Source organism: Garra rufa, chromosome 13 (genome assembly GCF_049309525.1).
Source record: "Garra rufa chromosome 13, GarRuf1.0, whole genome shotgun sequence".
NCBI classification, from domain to species: Eukaryota; Metazoa; Chordata; class Actinopteri; order Cypriniformes; family Cyprinidae; genus Garra; species Garra rufa.
Genome location: NC_133373.1, coordinates 22,496,450 through 22,517,632, shown reverse-complemented (window position 1 = coordinate 22,517,632; position 21,183 = coordinate 22,496,450). Strand labels below are relative to the sequence as shown.

Genomic DNA, 21,183 nt, shown 5'->3' with positions numbered 1-21,183 from the left:
CTAAAGATATAATTTAATAATATATAATAAATCATAAATAAGCCTATACAGTGTTGGCAGTAACGCCGTTTAAGTATAACGGCGTTAGTAACGGAGTTCATTTTTCAGTAACGGAGTAATCTAATTAATTACTTTTCCCATCGTTGCAACGCCGTTATCTTTACTGAGAATGTAAAGTGTCGCGTTACTAAAATTTGGTTGAATAAAGCGCGAGGTGTCATGCTTTGGCTACACATCAGCTGCCTGGAGAGAGCAGGGGTGGGGATGATGACACCGTTGCAAATGCAATGATGATTGGCTGGGTGGGCGGTGCCCTGCTCACGCTGTCTCAGTCACTGCACGCTCTGACTACCAACACAAGACAGCGTGAGTGACAATGGCGACGAGCCGGGGAAATTCAAAGGTAGCGTTCGCGAACTGGAAGTACCGGCACTATTGTGCAGTAGGCCTAATATACAGTTACAGAGATTTGCACTAATGGCCAGGTTTTCCTTTGTTTTGTTTTTACCCAAGTTTACATTTGTGTGTCTTTATTTTGCACAATATTTATTTTTTATATGTTTTTATTTCTATGCATATCATATAGCAGGCTGCAATCTATTGAGCTCAAATAAATACCAAATGTTCTATAATACTGTATATAGTGTTTTTATTTTTCAATCAGTTAATATAAACATCTTTGATATTAAAGATGTTATAGAACGTAATAGCGTTATAGAACATAAAAAACAACGTCACAGTTACTTTGCTGAGTAACTAATTACTTTTACAATGTGGTAACTGAGTTAGTAACTCAATTACTTTTTGGGAGAAGTAATTTGTAACTGTAACTAATTACTTTTTTAAAGTAAGATGACCAACACTGAGCCTATATAATCAGACTGTATCAAGGCCGCCCAGGCATGTTAAACAAATATTAAAGCAATACGCTTATTTGTTTTACCCACAAACAAAAATATGAAAAATCAAGCTTAATTTTCGTTTTTCCGTTTCTCAAACAAAATGAAATAATAATAATAATTAATAATAATAATAATAATAATAGCTTATTATTTCGTTTTGTTTGAGAAACGGAAAAACGAAAACTGATTTTTTCATTAATTTTGTCCAGTTTTCAAACAGAACGAAATCATTTAGGCTATCATTATCATAATACAATCAAACTGTGTGTCATTTCGGTCCGTGTAACGGTTTGCAGTTCTTTGTTCAATTTGCACCATCAAAATTAAACAGATAAAATTTGGCTTCAAACTTTCATTTTTTCGTTTTTTTTTTTTCCAAATACCTCACAAACAGATATTTGTCTCTGTTTAATTTTCTGTTCTACAAGTTTAGGTTGTAGCATCCAAATAAGATTTTTTAACACGTAAAACATGAATCATTATTCTGATTTTGCGCTCGCGGTTGGTCCGTACCATTACCACCAGGGGAGGAGACTGGGTGGCTGGATTAGCCTATACAGCCAGAGCGCTGCCGCTTTATGTATTGGAATGAGGTTTATGGATTTGACCATGCAATAATTTAATGGATAGGCCAACTTCAGAACTAGTGGTGTAGTGCAGGGTATACATAGGTATACGGCGTCTACCCACTTTATCAGTCGCCTTTCCATATGCGTCAGCGTAACTACAGCGTTATTGCAGCTGCAGACTCGCAAGAGTATTCACATTGGAAGCGTTTGTAGAGCGTGCATGCAGCTGCTCCAAAGCATTTAGTAATCAGCTTTTTTCTATGAAACTGATTACAGGTAAATATAAAATTGATAATGAAACTGCAGAAGCAGCTTCAACCCAATTGGTGGGATCATAAAGCATATAGGGGAGCGCGGGCCACAAACAAAGCATTTTGGCTCGTTTATATGTCTTGTGTTCTATGAGAACTGTTTGTGGAGTGTTTTTCTGAATGTTTCATCTATTTGCGCACATTATTTTGAACTATACTGTACAGCTGTGTGTTGCGATTAGGGTCGTAACACGCATGGTTGCGATGTGTTCATTGTCAAACTCAAAATATATATATATATTATATATATTATAATTTTATTTTATTGACCAAATATTTAAGTTTGTCGTGTATATTTTTTTTCATTCGATCAGATAACATTTTAAGCTGTTATTTGGTGATGTTACAAAACGTGCTCCTCACGTGTTACATTGTATCCCACCAGCTTGGCATGTTGTCACGCTTACCTTCCCTTCTTTTGAGGTAAATAACAAAAAATACTGTAATTATGAAACAAAGCGACATATTTGTACTAGACAAACAAAAGTGTTACGTTGTGCTCCCGTAATCATAAAGCTGCACATGAATGAGGTAAAATATGGGTAGCGCTAGAGCCTACATATGTGTATAATTTTTATTTATTTTTTTACATTTTTTATTTATTATTATTATTATATTTTAATATTGTATTTTACCTTTATTTATATAGTACTTTATACAATCCAAGACTCAATCAAAGCAGCTTTTTCTCGATGCAAAATAAATAAATAAATAATAATCTGCCGTAAAACATTTAGTAAGTTTCTGGCTTTTTTTTAATACACCATGCTTGCCTTGCACCCAAACTAAATAATTGAAACACATTTATATCTTCTGTTGCCTAGGCGAACATATTTAGAATTTTTGAATTCTTGTTGAACTCAGTAGACATGCCTATTATATGTGCATTTTAAGCTTGTTCCGTGCATTTTATAAAACTTTTGTGTGAAACCATTTATTTTGGCCATCAAAAGTGTACTGTCCCTTTATTAAAGCGTGAGCAGCGCAGCAAAAATAGACTCGGCGCCGAAACCATCGCGTCAGCGCTGCTCACGCTACGCTCCTGCTTGACGCTCACGCGCTGCTCCTGCTGCCGGTGTGAATGCACTCGTTTGTTAACATGGGCGCCGAAAAAAATACGCGCTGCTCACGCGCCGCTCATGCTCTGCTCACGCTTGCGGTGTGAAACCGGCAAGGGACCATCTGACAATTCCGTATTAAGTATTTTAATTAAAATGACTTTTAACATTGAAAAAGCACTTTGTTAAACTGTAAAGCTTGTAAGAAAGAAGTACAAACAGCAAACAGTTTTTATGTTCCAGTGGTTGTACGATGTTCCTAGTGGCCAGAAGATTTTGCCAATAGCTCATTTACTGTGTGAACGGTACACAAATAATTTTTAGAAAACAAATGTAGTTTACCAAAGAGTTTTTTTTCATGCTCCAAAGGTAGTATATTCCTACTTACATGACTGACCTACTACAGGTGAGATTTTGTCAAGATCTCTCTTATTCTGTATGTACAGTACACAATTTATGAAAAACTTACAGTAAATTACCAGTGTTTTTTTTATGTTCCAAATGTTGTAGTATGTTTATAGAGACTAGACAGACTTAGTATAGGTGGTATTTTGCCAATAGCTCCCTTACTGTATGTACAGTGTTCAAACATTGTCATAAAAACCGACTATACACTCCCAAAATATTTTTTTTTTCATGTTCTAGGTTGTAGTATGTTCCTAGTGGCAAGATTAACTTACTACATGTGAGATTTTGCCAATATCTTCCTACAGTTTTCTTTCATGTTGCAAAGGTTGTAATATTTTGCAGTTACAAGACTGACTTATGAAAGGTGAAATTTTGCTGAAACCTCCATTACTGTAGGTACAGTGAATAAAAATACATTTAGAAAAAAATAGTTGTAGTATGTATGTTCCAAGATACACGACTTGAGATTTTGCCAATACCTTCCTTCATATGTGTGAAGTACACAATTACCTTTGGAACATAAAACCTTTTTGGTAAATTACAGTAATTATTTCTTGAAAATATTTGTATACTGTACATACAGTAAGGGAGATATTGACAAAGTCTCACCTGTAGCCCAAGCCATTCTGGCTGCTAGTAACTTATTACAACCTTTGGAACATTTAAAAAAACTTTTGGTAAATTACTGTACTTAAAAAATGTGTCTGCTGTATAAATAGTAAAGGAGACTTGGGCAAAATTTCACTATTAGTAAATAAGTCTTGTAACCAGGAATGTACTACAACATTTGGAACATTAAAAACCTTCTGGTGCATTACAGTATTTTTTTAAATAAAAATGTGTATACTATGCGCATACAGTGAAGGAGATATTGGCAAAATCTCAACTGTAGTAAGTCAGTCTGGAGTTGGACACCTACAGCCTTTATGAACAGCCTTCCATGTACTTACAGTAGATTTTAGTGTACATATGTGAAGGAAGGTATTGGCAAAATCGCACCTGTTGTAAGTAATTATAAGTATTAAAAGCTTTATGGTTTAACAATGTGTTTTTTCAATGTTAAAAGTCATTTTAATTAAAATGCATTGGACGTTTTAATCCAGTCGGTGGATTTGTCAGATGGTCCCTTACACCCTTACACTTCAAGTGCTGCAATAGCGCATCAAAGCTTTCTCCAGTTTAAGTTTGCTGTTGCAATACAACAGTTTTAAAATATTTTTTCATGTCTATATAATTGTTAAAACTAATCGTGATAGTGATATCTTTGAACAGTGGCAAATGAAAGCAATACGGCGAATATCGAAACTAAAACTAACTTTACCACACGACACTATCATACAGACAATCTGTGGCTGTTAACGCAGTCACAGTTACGGGGTTCTGATTTAGACAGTAAATTATACACAAAGCAGCAGCGCTCTGGCTGTAGGCTAATCCAGCCACCCCGTCTCCTCCCCCGCCGGTAATCGTACGGACTATGGCTCTGGTACGGACCAACTGCGAGCGCAAAACACACAAAAAATGGAAAATCAGAATAATGAGTTATGTTTTATGTTTGTTAAAAAAAATCTGCCACAAGCTAAAATTGTAGAACAGAAAATTAAACAGAGAGACAATTATCCGTTTTTGAAGTATTTGAAAAAAACGAAAAAATGAAAGTTTGAAGCCAATTTTTATCTGTTTAATTTTGATGGTGCAAATTGAACAAAGAACTGCAAACCGTTACACGGACCCATTTCTCTTTTATTTCTTTATGATTGTATTTCAATTTTCTGTTAAATCTATATTTCATCCAAATAATATTCCAAGTTCAGAGTCCATTATTCAGAAATAACAGTTTTGATCTGATCATCTTAAATCCTCTGGGTCTGAGGGCAGTTATTGTAGACAGATTGGAGATTAATCTTTATAAACATGCCGCTTCAATTGAAACCATTACATTAAAATTATTAAAACAGTGTATTTCTATATAACTTCAGCAGTGTGCAGATCCTCCTTTATGTCAGGATTGTGGCGAAGGCAGCGCGGACAAACGCTTAGCTCGCTCACATAATATATTCATATCATCTATAACAGGAACATCAGATCGTTTTTATGACATAATATCTCCTTATTACGAGAAAAATATGTTGTTTTAACAAGAAAAGATGTCGTTTTAACGAGAAAAGATCTCCTTATTACGAGAAAAGATCTCGTTATTACAAGAAAAAATGTCATTTTAACGAGAAAAGATCTCATTATTACGAGAAAAGATGTCCTTATTACAAGAAAAGATCTTGTTATTACGATAAAAGATGTCTTTTTAACGAGAAAAGATGTCGTTTTAACGAGAAAAGATCTTGTTGTTATGAGAAAAGATCTCGTTATTACGATAAAAGATGTCTTTTTAACGAGAAAAGATGTCGTTTTAACGAGAAAAGATCTTGTTGTTATGAGAAAAGATCTCGTTATTACGAGAAAAGATGTCTTTTAAAGAGAAAAGATCTCGTTATTACGAGAAAAGATGTCGTTTTAAAAAGAAAAGATCTCGTTATAACGACATAGCTGAGTGGGAAAAAAATGTGTGTGGCAGCAATGCGTCACCGTAGAAGACAATTAAGAATGAAAGCATTTCTTGCCGATTACCATCTGACATGTTAAGGACAAAAACCATAAAATTGTGGTTTAAAGGAGAAGTCCGGTGTGATATTGACCTAAAGTGTATTGAATCATGATACCGAGTGTGAACGTACCTTGCATATCTCATCTCGGTTTGTGTCCTGCAGTCCGAAATCTGGGGTCAGTTAGCCGACGCTAACAACAGGTTGTCAATGAGAGTGAATAGGGCATCGGAGTAGCCATGTAAATAAATCACTGTTTTATGCCATTTACGAGGTACAAAGTAGCTCCACACTTCATTGGTAGACTTCCAAGGGCCCTGTCATTTAAAACGAGACATTGAGAAAAAGCACCTCATTGCTGAGGAAAAAAGGTTTCTAAGAAAAACTGAAAATAATAAAAGGTTTGATATTTGCCTAATGATGTGGGGTATTTAGAAAATTAATCATAGGGTGCTGAAAAAAAAAAGTATATTCCAAGTTGAAATGTTGCCGAATTATTTGACATGATTTTGTTTCTGAATTGCATACTTGTACTAAAGTGTGTTTTAGTTGCAATGCAACTGCAAATAAGTAAAAACCAATGTATATATGCACATACATTGTAATACAAAGTTCACATTTCAAGCATTTTATGTGCAGTAGGTGTAACTGAATTTGCAACTGTAGTCCAAACAGTACTTATTACAAGTGATACTACTTTCAGTTACTTCAGCAACACTTGTTGGGGTACAGTTTGAAAAATCTGTGGGTGTGGCCAATAATAAGTAATTCGTCTATATCTTCAGAATCAGAATCAGAATTAGCTTTATTTGCCAAGTGTGCACAGACACACAAGGAATTTGTTGTGTGTGTTTTTTAAAGGTGCTCTTGGTACATACATGTATACATACATATCTGACATTAGAACAGAAAACATTTAAATACTTGTGAATGCAAATCTTGGTACACAGGGACATTCTGGGGAAGCATGCCAAATTTCTGTCAATTGAATTTCTGTCAATAGAAATAACAAAAAAAGGCTGTAATAGTAATGTTGTCCAAAGCAAGTCACAGTAGGTCTCATAAATTAAAATCTGCATACATCAGGGGCCAAACTCCTGGAGGACCACAGTCCTAATTAGAAAATTGATTAGAAATATGCATTGCTAAGAACTTTGGACAACTTTAAAGGCAATCAACAATTTCTCAATATTATTAATTTTTTGCACCCTCAGATTCCAGATTTTCAAATAATTGTGTCTCTGCCTAATATTGTCCTATCCTAACAAACCATACCTCAATGGGAAGCTTATTTATTCAACTTTCAGGTAAATTATGATCCAGGGTCACATATTTCACTTTTATTAGTTAATACATTCAATACTAATTGTTCATTGTTAAATTCATGTTTGTTCATAATGCAAAAATGTTATATTGTTCATTTTACCCCAAGGGGGCGTTTTCCCCCACTTTATTCTGTTAACAATGTAGGCTATTTGCTTGTAAGTTGCTAATAGTAGCTATTTGCTAAGTTTCATTAATAAAAAAAGTCAAAGGTGTTTAGCCTGAGCCACAGAGTGCCGCCTGCAGGAGCCAACTAGCTTTGCAGCATAATGGTGTATTAGGTGCAGCACTGGTTTCAGTTCAGTTGGCCGTGAAAACGACAGGTGCAGGTGCTTTGTGCCGTTCTTCTAAAATGCGCGAAATGTTTATTCTTCTTATAGTAAACTAATCATTTTAATCTCGTATGTGATGTGAGAAAAAGCGTGCTACTGTTTCCATCGTGAGAAACGAGCGTTTATAGCGCCATTATGTTTCCTTCGGCGCATCATATCCAGCGGGCGCTCATCTGTTGTGTTTTTCTCTTTATGACGACGACGGTCATGACGCGATCCTCTTCAACATCTGATCTCAAATCCAAAATATCTGGTGTGGAAGAACTGCTGGAGGAGTTCCGTAAGCAGTTACAGCAGGATGAGTCGGACTCGAGAGAGGATGAGGAGGATGGAGACCGCTGTATCAGTGGTTTCAAAGCGGTGGAGGAGCGCATCATTCGCGCTAGCGCATCCATCGAGCAGGGCGCCGCGTTCTTGTCCGCCCCGCAGAGGGTGTTTAGCTGGAGGGACTGCGTGCATGCCTGCTGCTCTCACCCGCACTGCACAGCCGCCATCATCCAGGAGGACCTCAAACAGTCGGACGACAGTTTACGCTGTTATTTGTTTAACTGCACGTACAGGGGCAGGAATGTGTGTTCGTTTTCCTTCCAGCCAGGATTCAGCACCTACAGTCGGCTGAACAGCTCTAGACCCCATGAGCCCGGCCGGGGATCTACTCCCACTGACAGTCCGAGCACTTCAGCCGGGAGACCTACATATGGGATCGATGAAGACGAGTCCGTAATGCAGGGTGGGTTTTTCAGATTGTAGTAATCACTGAATGGGTCGAGGCAAAAATCACAACTAAAGTTTGTCTTTATGTTACCCAGAGATATAATTTAATATAATAAAAAAAGTAATACGTATTTACTTATAATACTTATTTACTTATCAAGGATGCAATAAATAAATAAGTAGAAATTACAGAAATTCTATTTCCAATAAGTGCTGTCCTTTTTCACTTTCATTAAATAGTCATGACAAAAATATTTAATGGTTCCCACCAAAAATGAAAAAAATATTAGTCTTAGTATTATTATAGTCTTAATATTGACAATAATAGGTAATGTTTCTAGAGCTCTAAATCTCCAATCATAATGTAATGATGCCTGAAGGATTATGTAACAGTGAACGCTATAGAGTAATGATGCTGAATATTCTATTTTGAGGAATAAGGAATAAAGGGATAGTTCATTCAAAAATAAAATATGTGTCATTTGTTATCATTCATTCACCCTCATGATGTTCCAAACCTGTATGAATTTCTTGCTTCTGCTAAACAGAAAAGAACAGTTGCTAGCCAGTGACTTGCATGTAATTTTTGTGGAGGTAAAAGGTTACCAGAAACTGTTTGGTTACCTTCTTTTGTGTTCAGCATAAGAAAAAACTAATACAGAACAACTAGAGAGTAAGTACATTATGATAGAACTGTTTATGGATGAACTATCCTTTTAAGTTATAGTTAAGGTCAAATGTTTACATCCCCCTTTCAGAATCTGCAAAATGTTAATTATTTTACCAAAATAAGAGGGATCATACAAAAAGCATGTTATTGTTTATTTATTACTGACCTGAATAAAAGTTTAGTTTTAAAAAATGGCCCCGTTCAGAAGTTTACATTCCCTTGATTCTTAATACTCTGTTCTTACCTGAATGATCCAGAGCTGTGTTTTTTGTTTAGTGATAGTTGTTCATGAGTCCCTTGTTTGTCCTGAACAGTTAGGCTGCCTGCTGTTCTTCAGAAAAATCCTTCAGGTCCCACAAATTCTTTGGTTTTCCAGCATTTTTGTGGGTTTGAACCCTTTCCAACGATGACTGTATGATTTTGAGATCCATCACAGTGAGGACAACTGAGGGACTCATATGCAAGTATTACAGAAGGTACAAACGCTCACTGATGCTTCAAAGGTATAACAATGCATTAAGAGCCAGGGGGTGAAAACGTTTTGAATTTGAATATGAGGGTAAATGTAACCTGATAGATTTTTCTTAAGAACAGCATGCAGTTTAACTGTTCAGGACAAATAAGGGACTATTTGAACAACTATCGCTAAACACACACACACACACACACACACACACACACATGTTGGGTTTACATGTTTTATGGGGACATTCCATAGGCATAATGGTTTTCATACTGTACAAACCATACTTTCTATCGCCCTACACCTACCCTACACCTAAACCTAGCCCTCACAGGAGATTGTGCATACGTTTACTTCATCAAAAAAACTCATTGTGCATGATTTATAAGCCTGTTTCCTCATGGGGACCTGAGAAATGTCCCCACAAGGTCAAAATCTACTGGTATTCCTATCCTTGTGGGGACATTTGGTCCCCACAACGTGATGAATACCAGGTACACACATACACACACACACACACACACACACACACACACACACACACAGCTGTGGATCATTCAGGTAAGAACACAGTATTAAGAATTAAGGGGGTGTAAACTTTTCTCTTGGACATATTTTATGTAAAATATATTATTCAGGTCAGTACTAAATAAACAATAACATGCATTACGATCCCTCTTATTTTTGTAAAATAATTACCATTTTGCAGATTCTGAAAGAGGGATGTAAACTTTGACCTCAACTGTATACTGAAGCAAGAGAAACTCTTATCAGAAGAAACTTTGCTTCTTGCTCTGCACCCTCCTCCTGTGTGCGAGAGTTCACCCTATTGTAAATAAAACAAGAATATTTTATATTTAACGTTTGTGTTGTCACAAAAAAATGTTGAACTTGACTTTTTTGTGTTTTTGGGTTTCATAGGTTTGGATGAGCCGCCCCGTAGTGATGCGGGTCAGGACTTGGTGGTTCAACTGCCAACAGACTGGGCAGTGCTAGATGGCAGAGACAGCACTGATGATCATGACATCATACATTATGAATGGGCTATTTTGAAAGGAGAGCCCTTCGTTAAAATGAAGGTAAACCTTTAATATTCAACCATCTCTCAAAGTGTAACACTGTGACAGTGCTTGGTTTGAACATCCTGAACAGCTGGAGAAAGCAACATTGGCTCAACCAGTGGAAGATGGTGAGCCAATGAGTGTTTGAACAAACTCTTAGAATTCATTGAGGATTGCTGTACTGTTGGTTTTTGTAATATTTAGTGTTTTATAATTTTTTCCAAACATATCATCATATGAGCTTCAGTGAATACACTTTCAATTGTAATTACCACATACTGCATCTCTGCTCATTTTGACTTAAAGGATAACTATTGCCAAAATGCAACCTGGGCTGTTTATTTTACTGTAAACGAGAAAAACTTACATCTAAAAGCATAATTATGACAAACGAGCCGTTTTTGAGATTGACCGTGATTTCGTTTTGTGGTCAATGGCCGGTGAATGGGAGTACTAGGGGCATAACTTTGAGCGCATCAAAATCGATATTTTTACAACACTAAGAAGGCACGACACACAATGAAACTTTGCTCGAAGTATCGCCTGGGTCTCTACACATGAACTCGAGCATTGAGAACATTGTTTGTGCACAGAGAGTTTACTAAAAAGAAAGGTTTTGAACAACTCACTTACACTGTTTGGGTTTCCGCTCGCAGCCATCTTGCCAGTCAAGAAGTGTCGATCTCCAAATGCGAATGAATGGACTCCATAGGACGAAATATTAGGCTTATACGAGGCTCTTTTTACAACTAGAAGGTTAATATTGTTTTTCACTTGCGACAAAACAAAGAATTAGCCGTGCATTTATATGAAAATATGCTTTAGGAGCTATCCATCTTTACTCTCCTCGCATTCGGAGATCGACACCTCTTGACTGGAAAGACGGCAGCAAGCGGAAACTCAAACAGTCAAAGTGAGTTGTTCAAAAACTTTCTTTTTTGTAAACTCTGTTTACACAAACAATGTTCTCAATGCTCGAGTTCATGTGTAGAGACTTCAGGGTAAATGCACTTCTGGAGAGACTGCAAAATACAAGCTTGATTAATGACCAAAATATTCATAGCGTAGGTAGCATTCTTCTCCAATACTGTTCATTCTAATAAAAATATATTTGTGTGCCATCTTCTCTGAGATACTTTAGTCAACTTTAGGCGAAATAAAGGAGAAACTCATGTAACTGTCCACATCAAATCGTGGCAGGAAAACAATTTCAGAAATTGTTGTCAGTAAGAAAATATTTTGTATATTCCAATAGCTTTGAGTGGACCAGCTGTAATTATTTACAGTGATTACAGAGGCTCGGATACTAAGTAATATGTGTTCACAGGTCTTGATTATGTTGTCTGATTTCTGCAGGTGACTCACCCAGGTCTACTGAAACTCAGTGGTCTTAAAGAAGGAATTTACACCTTTGAGCTGACCGTCACCGACACGGCGGGACAGAAGAGCTCTGACAATGTGTCTGTCAGTGTGCTTGCCCCTGCACCAAATGCAGAAGGTCAGAAATTATTTGTCTGTATCCTCCTTGGCTATTTTTAAACCTTAAATGCATACCTCAGGTCTTTAGCGTCACTTTTGAAACGTTAGATATCAACCTTCTTAGTATTCCTCAATTTATTCATTAACAATAACAACAATATTTAAATATCTGATGACTCAATATGTGACCCTGGACCACAAAACCAGTCATAAGGTTAAATTTTACAAAACTGAGATATATACATCATATGAAAGTTCAATAAATAAGCTTTCTATTGATGTATAGTTTGTTAGGATAGGGCAATATTTGGCCGAGATACATCTATTTGAAAATCTGGAATCTAAGGGTGCAAAAAAATCAAAATACTGAGAAAATCACCTTTAAAGTTGTCCAAATTAAGTTCTTAACAATGCATATTACTAATCAAAAATTACATTTTGATAGGTTTAAAGTAGGAATTTTACAAAAAATCTTAATGTAACATGATCTTTACTTAATTTCCTAATGATTTTTGACATAAAAGAAAAATCAATAATTTTGACCCATACAATGTATTTTTGGCTATTGCTACAAATATACCCCAGCGACTTAAGACTGGTTTTGTGGTCCAGGGTCACATATGTGCAATTCACCTTTATTTATCAAGGTTCTTGATAGACAATGATGACTTGATGTTTCACTCATAATTACAGCAGGCATAAAACTGTATGTGTATGCGCTCAGAGACGGAGCAGAACACAGACATGTAAAGTTATCTTTTAGCTCAAGGTGCGCGCCTAAGTGGTCAAATACATGCGAAAATATTTCAAAATGAGGCGCTTGGTGATTATTCATGTAAACCGTTGTCAGTTATGTCTTAAATGATCATGAACTGTTGAGAATGAAAATACATGTGTAACAGTATATTGGATCCATGTGGCTCTTAAAGTGGACACAAATAATATTTCTTCTGCCATCTCTATGCTTAATATTAATAAAACGTAAAAATACAAAGAGAAAAATCACTCGCTGCTCTTGAATGAAGGACTTTTGTAGTTTTAATAAGAAACAAAGCATGTTTAATTCTTTTTATTTTACATTCAGAATTACATTCAATTTCTGTTAGACTTTAGACTTGCATAAAAGTATTCAGTATTTTTTTTTTTTCCCAAAAAAGCACTGTTTTATTTTTCATTTGTATATATTTTTTAGGTTGTATTGCTATCTTTAAATTAATCACTAATATAAAGTTTTGGACCCAGTCATAATCGTGTTAAATAATTGTGATTAAAATATTGACCGAAATAATCGTGATTATGATTTTGCCATAATCAAGCAGCCCTAATTTTAATTGCCCTTTGGGGATTAAAGGGTTACTCCACCCCAAAATTTAAATTTTGTCATTGATCACTTACCCCCATGTCGTTCCAAACTTGTAAAAGCTTAGTTCGTCTTCGGAACACAATTTAAGATATTTTAGATTAAACCGAAGGGCTTGTGTTCTTGTCGCTTCATAAAATTCAGATTGAACTACTGATAGCACATGGAATATTTTGACAATGTCTTTCATACGTTTCGGGGCCTTGACAGTGTTAATTACTTGGCAGTCAATGGGACAGTCACAAGCCTCCCAGTTTTCATCCAAAATATCTTAAATTGAAGACAAACGAAGATGAACAAAGCTTTTACGTGTTTGGAACGACATGGGGGGTAAATGATTAATGACAAAATGTTCATTCTGGGGTGTTGTAACCCTTTAATAAACTGTAAACTTCAATGTGAATCTGTATGGATATGACACAGATGTGTGTGTGTGTGTGTTTTTCTAAAGTGTGCACAGGTCACTGTTCGCGATATCAGTTCATGTGTGATGATGGCTGCTGCATTGACATCGGTTATGCCTGCGATGGAAAGCAACACTGCCCTGACCGATCAGATGAAGATTTCTGCCAAAATTGTAAGCTTAGACCAGCAAGCCACTGTCCTAACATCTTCTCAAAAGCCTTTTAGCATCTTAATTATTTAAAGATAGATAAAAAGTGTTGGGTTTGTTTTGTAGTTGATAGTGGTCGTAAGTCCAACCCCACCTCTAAACATGGACCAGATATGCAAACTGAAGCAGAAGCCCAGACACCCACCGAAATACAGCTCAATGATATCCTCAAACCTGAACAACATCAACATTATGGCTTCAATTCCGAAGGTAAGACACATTTAAAGGAATAGTTCGTCAAAAGTAAAATTAATTTGGTCATTATTTACTCAGTATCATGTTGTTCCTCATGAGTTCACTAAATTTCTCCACTGCTTCCTTTCTCTTCCAACGGCTCTTATTAACAAAGCCTCTCTATGTCTTGACATTGGATACTGTGAGAGCAACTGTGTCTTTCTCTCTCTGTGTCAGATCCCTGTGCAGCGCCACCAGTGGTTGGTCCATGTAAAGGTGTTTTCCCACGCTGGTATTATGATTCTAAAACAGGAGATTGCCAGCATTTCCAGTATGGCGGCTGCAAAGGAAACCACAACAACTTCCTCCAGAAGTCTGACTGCATGAATGAGTGCATTCAAAAGCCATGTGAGACTTGATTAATTTAGCGGATTTTTGAATGTATTAATTTATGAAATTGAATTTATTTAGTTGAAATTTATGTGATGCTAATTATTCTTTTGCCATCTTTCAGCAGTAACAAAACATCAGGGCACTGCAGCGCCGTTACCCAGCATGAAAACATACACATGTACGTACAACAATTTTAGTTTTGAGTTTATTATAGAATATTCTGTTTTCTCTATGCCTGAGGTATCCAATCCTGCTTTTGAAGGGTCCTGCAGAGTTTACCTCTAACCAGCTCAAACACATATGCCTGGAAGTTATAGTGAGTCTGAAGACCTCGAGTAGTTTAGGTGTTTTTAATTAGGGTTGGAGCTAAACTCTGTGCGTCAGTGGCCCTCTGGGAACAGGGTTGAACACCCCTGCTGTTGATGTCGTTACAGTTTGGAAAAGAATATTATATATATAAAACATATATATATATAAAAAAGTTAGGACACCCTATTAAATTCCATGTTTTTTTTTGTATCAAGACATTATAATATCTGATATATCTGGTCCTTGGCGCGTCTTAAAATTTGGAAAATAAAACCTCAGATGAACAACACATGACATAGTGCACCATGTCAGAATTTATTTAACAAAAATAAAGCCAAGATGGAAAAGCCATGTGTGACAAAGTTAGGACACCCTATGATTCAATTACCTGTAGATTTAGGAGCAAGCCCAAATTCATCACCCCTCCACCAGCATGTGAGGCTTTTGTATGGGGTATTTGTGCTGATTTGCTCTTTGCTCTTTTATGTGCATTATGGCCAAACATCTCCAGTTTGGTCTTATCTGTTCAAAGGGCATTGTTCTAGAAGTCTTATGGTTTGTTAAGACGCAACTTTACTGCGATGTTTTTTAGATGGACGAGGCATTCTTATGGCAAGCATTCCAAACATGCCATACTTGTCCTATATTTTTCTAATTATACTGTCATGAACTTTATCATTTAACATGTTAACTGAAGCCTGTAGAGTCTGTGGTAAAGTTCTTGGGTTGTCTGCCATTTCTCTAAGCATTACACAGTCTGATCTTTGGGTGAATTTACTGGGATGTCCACTTCTGGGAGGATTTGTGTCTGTTTTGAATGTCTTCCACTTGTAAATAAACTTCCTAACTGTGGAATAATGGACTTCAAATTATTTGTCAAATGGCTGTATTACTCTTCCCAGACTGATAGCAGCAACAATTGCTTCTCTAAGATTATTGCTGATGTCATTCCTCCTTGGCATTGTGTTAACATACACCTGAAGGCCCCAGACCAGCAAACTGCCAAAACTTCTATTTTTTAGAGGTGCTCACACTTGGTGATGATCAGTTAATCAAAGGAATTTGATTAGCAGTGACTGACCGTTACTTACACTCTTAATTTCTATGTTAATAGTAAGGGTGTCCTAACTTTGTCACACATGGCTTTTCCATTTTGGCTTTATTTTTGTTAAATAAATTCTGACATGGTGCACTATGTCATGTGTTGTTCATCTGAGGTTTTATTTTCCAAATTTTAAGACCTGCCAAGGACCAGATATTTTTTATTATGTCTCGATACAGAAAACCATGGAATTCAATAGGGTGTTGTAATTTTTTCAAAAAAGTCAAAACGTTTACATCCCCCTTTCAGAATCAGCAAATTGTTAATTATTTTACCAAAATAAGAGTGATTATACAAAATGCATGTTATTGTTTATTTAGTATTGACATGAATTAGATATTTCAAATAAAAGATGTTTACATATAGTTCACTAGAAAAAAATAATAGTTGAATTTATAAAAATGACCCCATTCAAAATTTGACATCCCCTAGATTCTTAACACTGTGTTTTTAACTGATCCACAGCTGTGTTTGATAGTTGTTCATGAGTCCTTTGTTTGTCCTGAACCGTTAAACTGCCTGCTGTTCTTCAGAAAAATCCTTCAGGTCCCACAAACTTTTTGGTTTTCCAGCATTTTTTGTATTTGAACCCTTTCAGACAATGACTGTATGATATTTAGATCCATCTTTCAAACGCTTCAAAACGCTCACTGATGCTCCAGAAGGAAAAAGATGCATTACGTTTAAAAACATTTTTGAATTTGTAGATCAGGGTAAATTTAATTTTTTTCGTCTTTTAGGAAAGCGCAGTACTAAATGAAAAAAATTATATTTAGGCAAAATAAGAAAAATGTACACATCTCCATTCTGTTCAAAAGTTTTCACCCCCAGCTCTTAATGCATTTTTTTTTTCTTTTTGAAGCATCATTTGAACCCTATATGAGTCCCTCAGTTGTCCTCAGTGTGAAAAGATGAACCTCAAAATCATACAATCATTGTTGAAAGAGTTCAAATAAACAAAAATACTGGACATTTGTAGGACCTGAAGGATTTTTCTGAAGAACCGCAGGCAGTTTAACTGTTCAGGACAAACAAGGGAGTCATTAACTATCACCAAAAAAAAAAAAAAAAAAACACAGCTGTGGATCATTCAGGTAAGAACACAGTATTAAGAATCAAAGGGATGTAAACTTTTGGAACAGGTTCATTTTTATAAATTCAACTACTAATTTCTCTTGTGGACTATATGTAAACGTCTTTTATGTGAAATATCTTATTCAGGTCAGTACTAAATAAACAATAACATGCATTTCTTGAACACCTCTGATTGACCATTGCATTCCGATTTTTTTCAAGATTACAAAGGAAGCACTGCATGTTTAAGGCTGCATATAATCCATTCAGAATTTGAATATAAGTTTTGATTTATTGAGCTGCTAAGAGGTCTAATAGCCACATTCATCATATACACAGCAAAATTTCAATAGTGACATATACAGCCAGCTCAGCTAAGGGGTTGCTTAGGGAACCCCTTAAGGAAATGCTAAGGGGTTAAGTTACCTGTTCAGTTACCCTCTAGCTGCTTTCATTGTGCTGCTTATGAGCTAAATGCCCTTCCCAACTCCTCCTCTTGTCCACAGTCAGGCTTAATGGTATTTTACTTAAGAACAATAATGTAATTCTGATATCATTAAAACTCATATCTATGCAAGGCTGCATGGATGGGCTGGGAGTTTTTGCCCACTTAATCAAAAATTAAGTTTTGACATATTCACGGTAGGAAATTTCAAAATATCTATATGGAATATGATGTTTACTTAACATTCTAATGCTTTTTGGAATAAAAGAAAAATTGGTAATTTTGACCTATACAATATATTTTTGGCTATTGCTACAAATATCCCATTCTACTTACCCGTGGTTTTGTGATCCAAGGTCACAAATTGTTGTGAAAGTGATTCGAAAAATATTATCCCTAAAAACTGCTTTTTTTGTGCAGCTCCCATTGCCTCTGTCCATAAGGAAAAACTGCAAAATCCTCTTACAGAGTCTCAAAATTCACTGCCATCATCTAAAATACATCGTGTACTGGAAGGACACCCACCCCCTGAATCAGGTTGGTTTTATTGCCCAAACATACAACATACAAATAAATGTCTATTGTACTTTTGTGTCTCTGTTTCTCAGTTTTTTCTCAAGTACTTCAGGTGTCACTCTGTGTATGTGTGTGTAGGTGCGATCTTACCCCTGGCTTTGGGTCTGATCATCAGCGTTCTGCTCTTACTGATGGTGGGCTGCAGGCTCTGGCTTGTACGTCGCAGACTGAAGAAAGCTTTGCCTCTCACCACAGAAGAGTCGGATTACCTCATCAATGGCATGTATCTGTAGCAGAACAGCCACCTGCCAATCAACCCTCCAATCTGCTGCACCATTTGTGTGACTGTGTGTGTAGAGGAGACATAAGTTGTCAAAGGAATCTAATGCACGACTAGCCAGCCCTGCTCATGGGGCTGGTTGCACCAGCTGTATGTAAGTAACTTAGCCTAGTTGTGACATAAAGGGACAATAAATTGCATCATTAAACTTAACTTTACGTATAAACTAAATATTTCATTAGCTTCCAACAAGGGAATAATGCTTTGAATTTAATTGAATTTCATCAGTAAGCTATGGAGCCCCTAAAGGGACACGGTGGTGGAAAAAATTGGGGTGGGAGGAAAAAATATTTTAACATTTTTTGGCATTCTCTGGCAAAACTTTTGCATTCTCTCACAAAAAAAGTTCAGTCAAACAAGTCCTGTTTACTTTACAGCTTGCTGTGGTTCATACAGCTCTGTACGTTCATGTAGTGTTTCATAGATTTTTTTTTTAACTTGGACTCAAGTATAAAGAAATACAGTCAGTTTTTAGGCTAGCTCAAGGCATGCTTTTGGGACATTCTAAAACGCTTGATGTGAAACACCGGAGGACCAAATTCAGTACACACTTTATTAATAAAGCATACAAGCAGAATAGCCCAGAATATGAACATAACCCACTAAATTGCACATTAAAGAAACACTCCACTTTTTTTGGAAATAGGCTCATTCTCCAACTCCCCCCGAGTTAATAAGTTGATTTTTACCGTTTTGAATCCATTCAGCCGTTCTCCTGTTCTGGCGATATCACTTTTAGCATAGCTTAGCATAGATCATTGAATCCTATTAGACCAATAGCATGACCAATGAGTTTCGGTATTTGTCCTATTTAAAACTTGACTTCTCTGCAGTTATATTGTGTACTAAGACCGGCGGAAAATGTAAAGATGCGATTTTCTAGGCCGATAAGATGAGGAACTGCACTCCCATTCCGGCGTAATAGTCAAGGAAGTTTGCTGCCGACTGCCGTAACATGGCCGAAGCAGGCGCAGCACAACGTGACCAACTGCATGCACAGGGAGCGTTCCTCGTTGGAAGTTACCCAGCTGGGAACTAATTTCAGGCGCTGCGTGATATTACTGCGCCTGCTGCGTCCATATTACAGCAGCAAACTTCCTTGACTATTACGCCGGAATGGAAGTGTAGTTCCTAATCTTATCGGCCTAGAAAATCGCATCTTTACATTTTCCGCCAGTCTTAGTACACGATATAACTGCAGAAGAGTCAAGTTTTAAATAGGACAAATGCTCCTCGTTGATCATTTTTGAACGCGATGCTATTGGTCTAATAGGATTCAATGATCTGTGCTAAGCTATGCTAAAAGTGATACCATAAGTACCATGTCTCAATGGAAACTCATTTTTTAAGTTAGTTATGTGAAACAAAAGAAGTTAGAATCAACTTTAACAAGACAATTCACATCATCCGTGACTATAACAGAGCGCTTACAACCTACTTGCTACATTCTGCCTTAAAAACAAATGGTGCAACCAGATTAGGTATAAAGTTGCAAACTAACTAGTAATTAATAAGCCCCAAGTGTGGATTTAATGTTCCAGTTTAAGTAAGAACTTACAAATGGCTTGTGCAACCATACCCTGGAGAGCTACTATGCACAAATGCTAATTAAACACACCTGAACCACCTAACCAGGGTGTTCAGAATGACTTGAAAATTACAGATGGGTGTGTTGGTGGAAGGTATTGTAGTTCTCCAAAAGCAGGGTTGATTTTTACTGATTGATTTCTTGCTACGAAGATCCCATTGAGTGCAAAAAGACACAACTATCTCTTCTATATGGAATGCCAAATTAGGTTTAGTGAATATCAAATCATGGTATCTAAACAAAAAAAATCAAACATTTGAATGGCACACTATTTTTGGGAAATTCATAATTTTGTTATTTTGGCAGCAATTATGCATATAATATATGAAGATGCAGTTTGTATGATTTGATATGTCTAAATACTGGCATACTGTCTTAACGCATATTTAAGAGTATATACTTCTTGTTGAAGAATTGGATTCAGCTTTATTTTTTTAATGAAGCATGATACACTACAAGCTTGCCTGATATTTTTTGACCTTAATAGAATAAGAGCATTTGTCTGTTAAATTTGGGAGAATTTCTTTAAAATGTTCAGCCTTAATAGGAGAAACATTTAAGCAATTATGTTTCTGTATTCTTATATGCCATATGCTTGACAGTACAACTGAGTTCACTAAGCCCTGTATCCATTAATAATTTCAGTCCAGGAAATACAGCTTTAGATACTTAATTATTGGTGCCATATTAAAAGTTTTAGATTGCAACTTTAAAATGAAAAAGGCCCTGACAAGATTCTTTGATTTACAAAAACATGGCCTTATATCTGAGAATACCTGGTTAGAGCAATGTTTTCAATGTGGTTTAATGGCTTACTGTGATATTAAATACTAGTATGTATAATCAGTGTAACTGTGCAAAAATGTTTTGAAACCAAATTATATATATGATTGTTAACTATCAGATTTAATAATCTTGGAGAAATAAATTGAAAAATATCCATCAAATGTGGACCAACTATACAAGTTCCCAGAGTGTTTTTTGAATGTCTCATGCAATGTGTACGAAAATTTCAAACACTTAAAGTTTTATGGTATAACAAATTCATATAAGAAATGGTAAATAAAACGGTTACAAAAATTAACTAATAGTTATTGCCTTACTTACCAAGTTGATTGATTACATTGATAATTGCAAAGTTTTCTAAAATCTCAGACTTAAATATGCAAATAAGGCATTATTTAATGAAATATGCTGTAATTTGCATACATTTCTAGTACAAAATTTGAACACTGGATGAAGTTAATTGCAAAATTCTGATTTAATTTTTTTTTACATATTCAAATGTTTTTACAGAGGAAGTATCTAATTTTTGTCACTCCATAATTTAAAAAAATACTTGCAGTACTAACAAAGTTTGGTGTGTGTAAGTGCTAGTT

The 21,183-nt window shown here is 36.0% G+C and overlaps 1 protein-coding gene across 2 annotated transcripts; it reads left to right on the top strand.

Annotated features, from left to right (window-relative positions):
* The first annotated feature begins 7,118 nt into the window (after positions 1-7,118).
* lrp11 (low density lipoprotein receptor-related protein 11) lies at positions 7,119-20,888 on the top strand. 2 transcript variants are annotated; one of them, XM_073816463.1, is made up of 9 exons: positions 7,119-8,233; positions 10,272-10,429; positions 11,768-11,909; positions 13,702-13,827; positions 13,930-14,073; positions 14,275-14,445; positions 14,555-14,608; positions 17,781-17,897; positions 18,015-20,888. In XM_073816463.1, the coding sequence occupies exons 1-9, from the start codon at positions 7,639-7,641 to the stop codon at positions 18,167-18,169; spliced, it is 1,662 nt and encodes a 553-aa protein (XP_073672564.1). In that variant the 5' UTR covers positions 7,119-7,638; the 3' UTR covers positions 18,170-20,888. The 2 variants fall into 2 exon arrangements, with proteins under 2 accessions (XP_073672564.1, XP_073672563.1); XM_073816462.1 differs by having other exon boundaries at positions 7,121-8,233; positions 14,552-14,608.
* Positions 20,889-21,183: the final 295 nt, after the last annotated feature.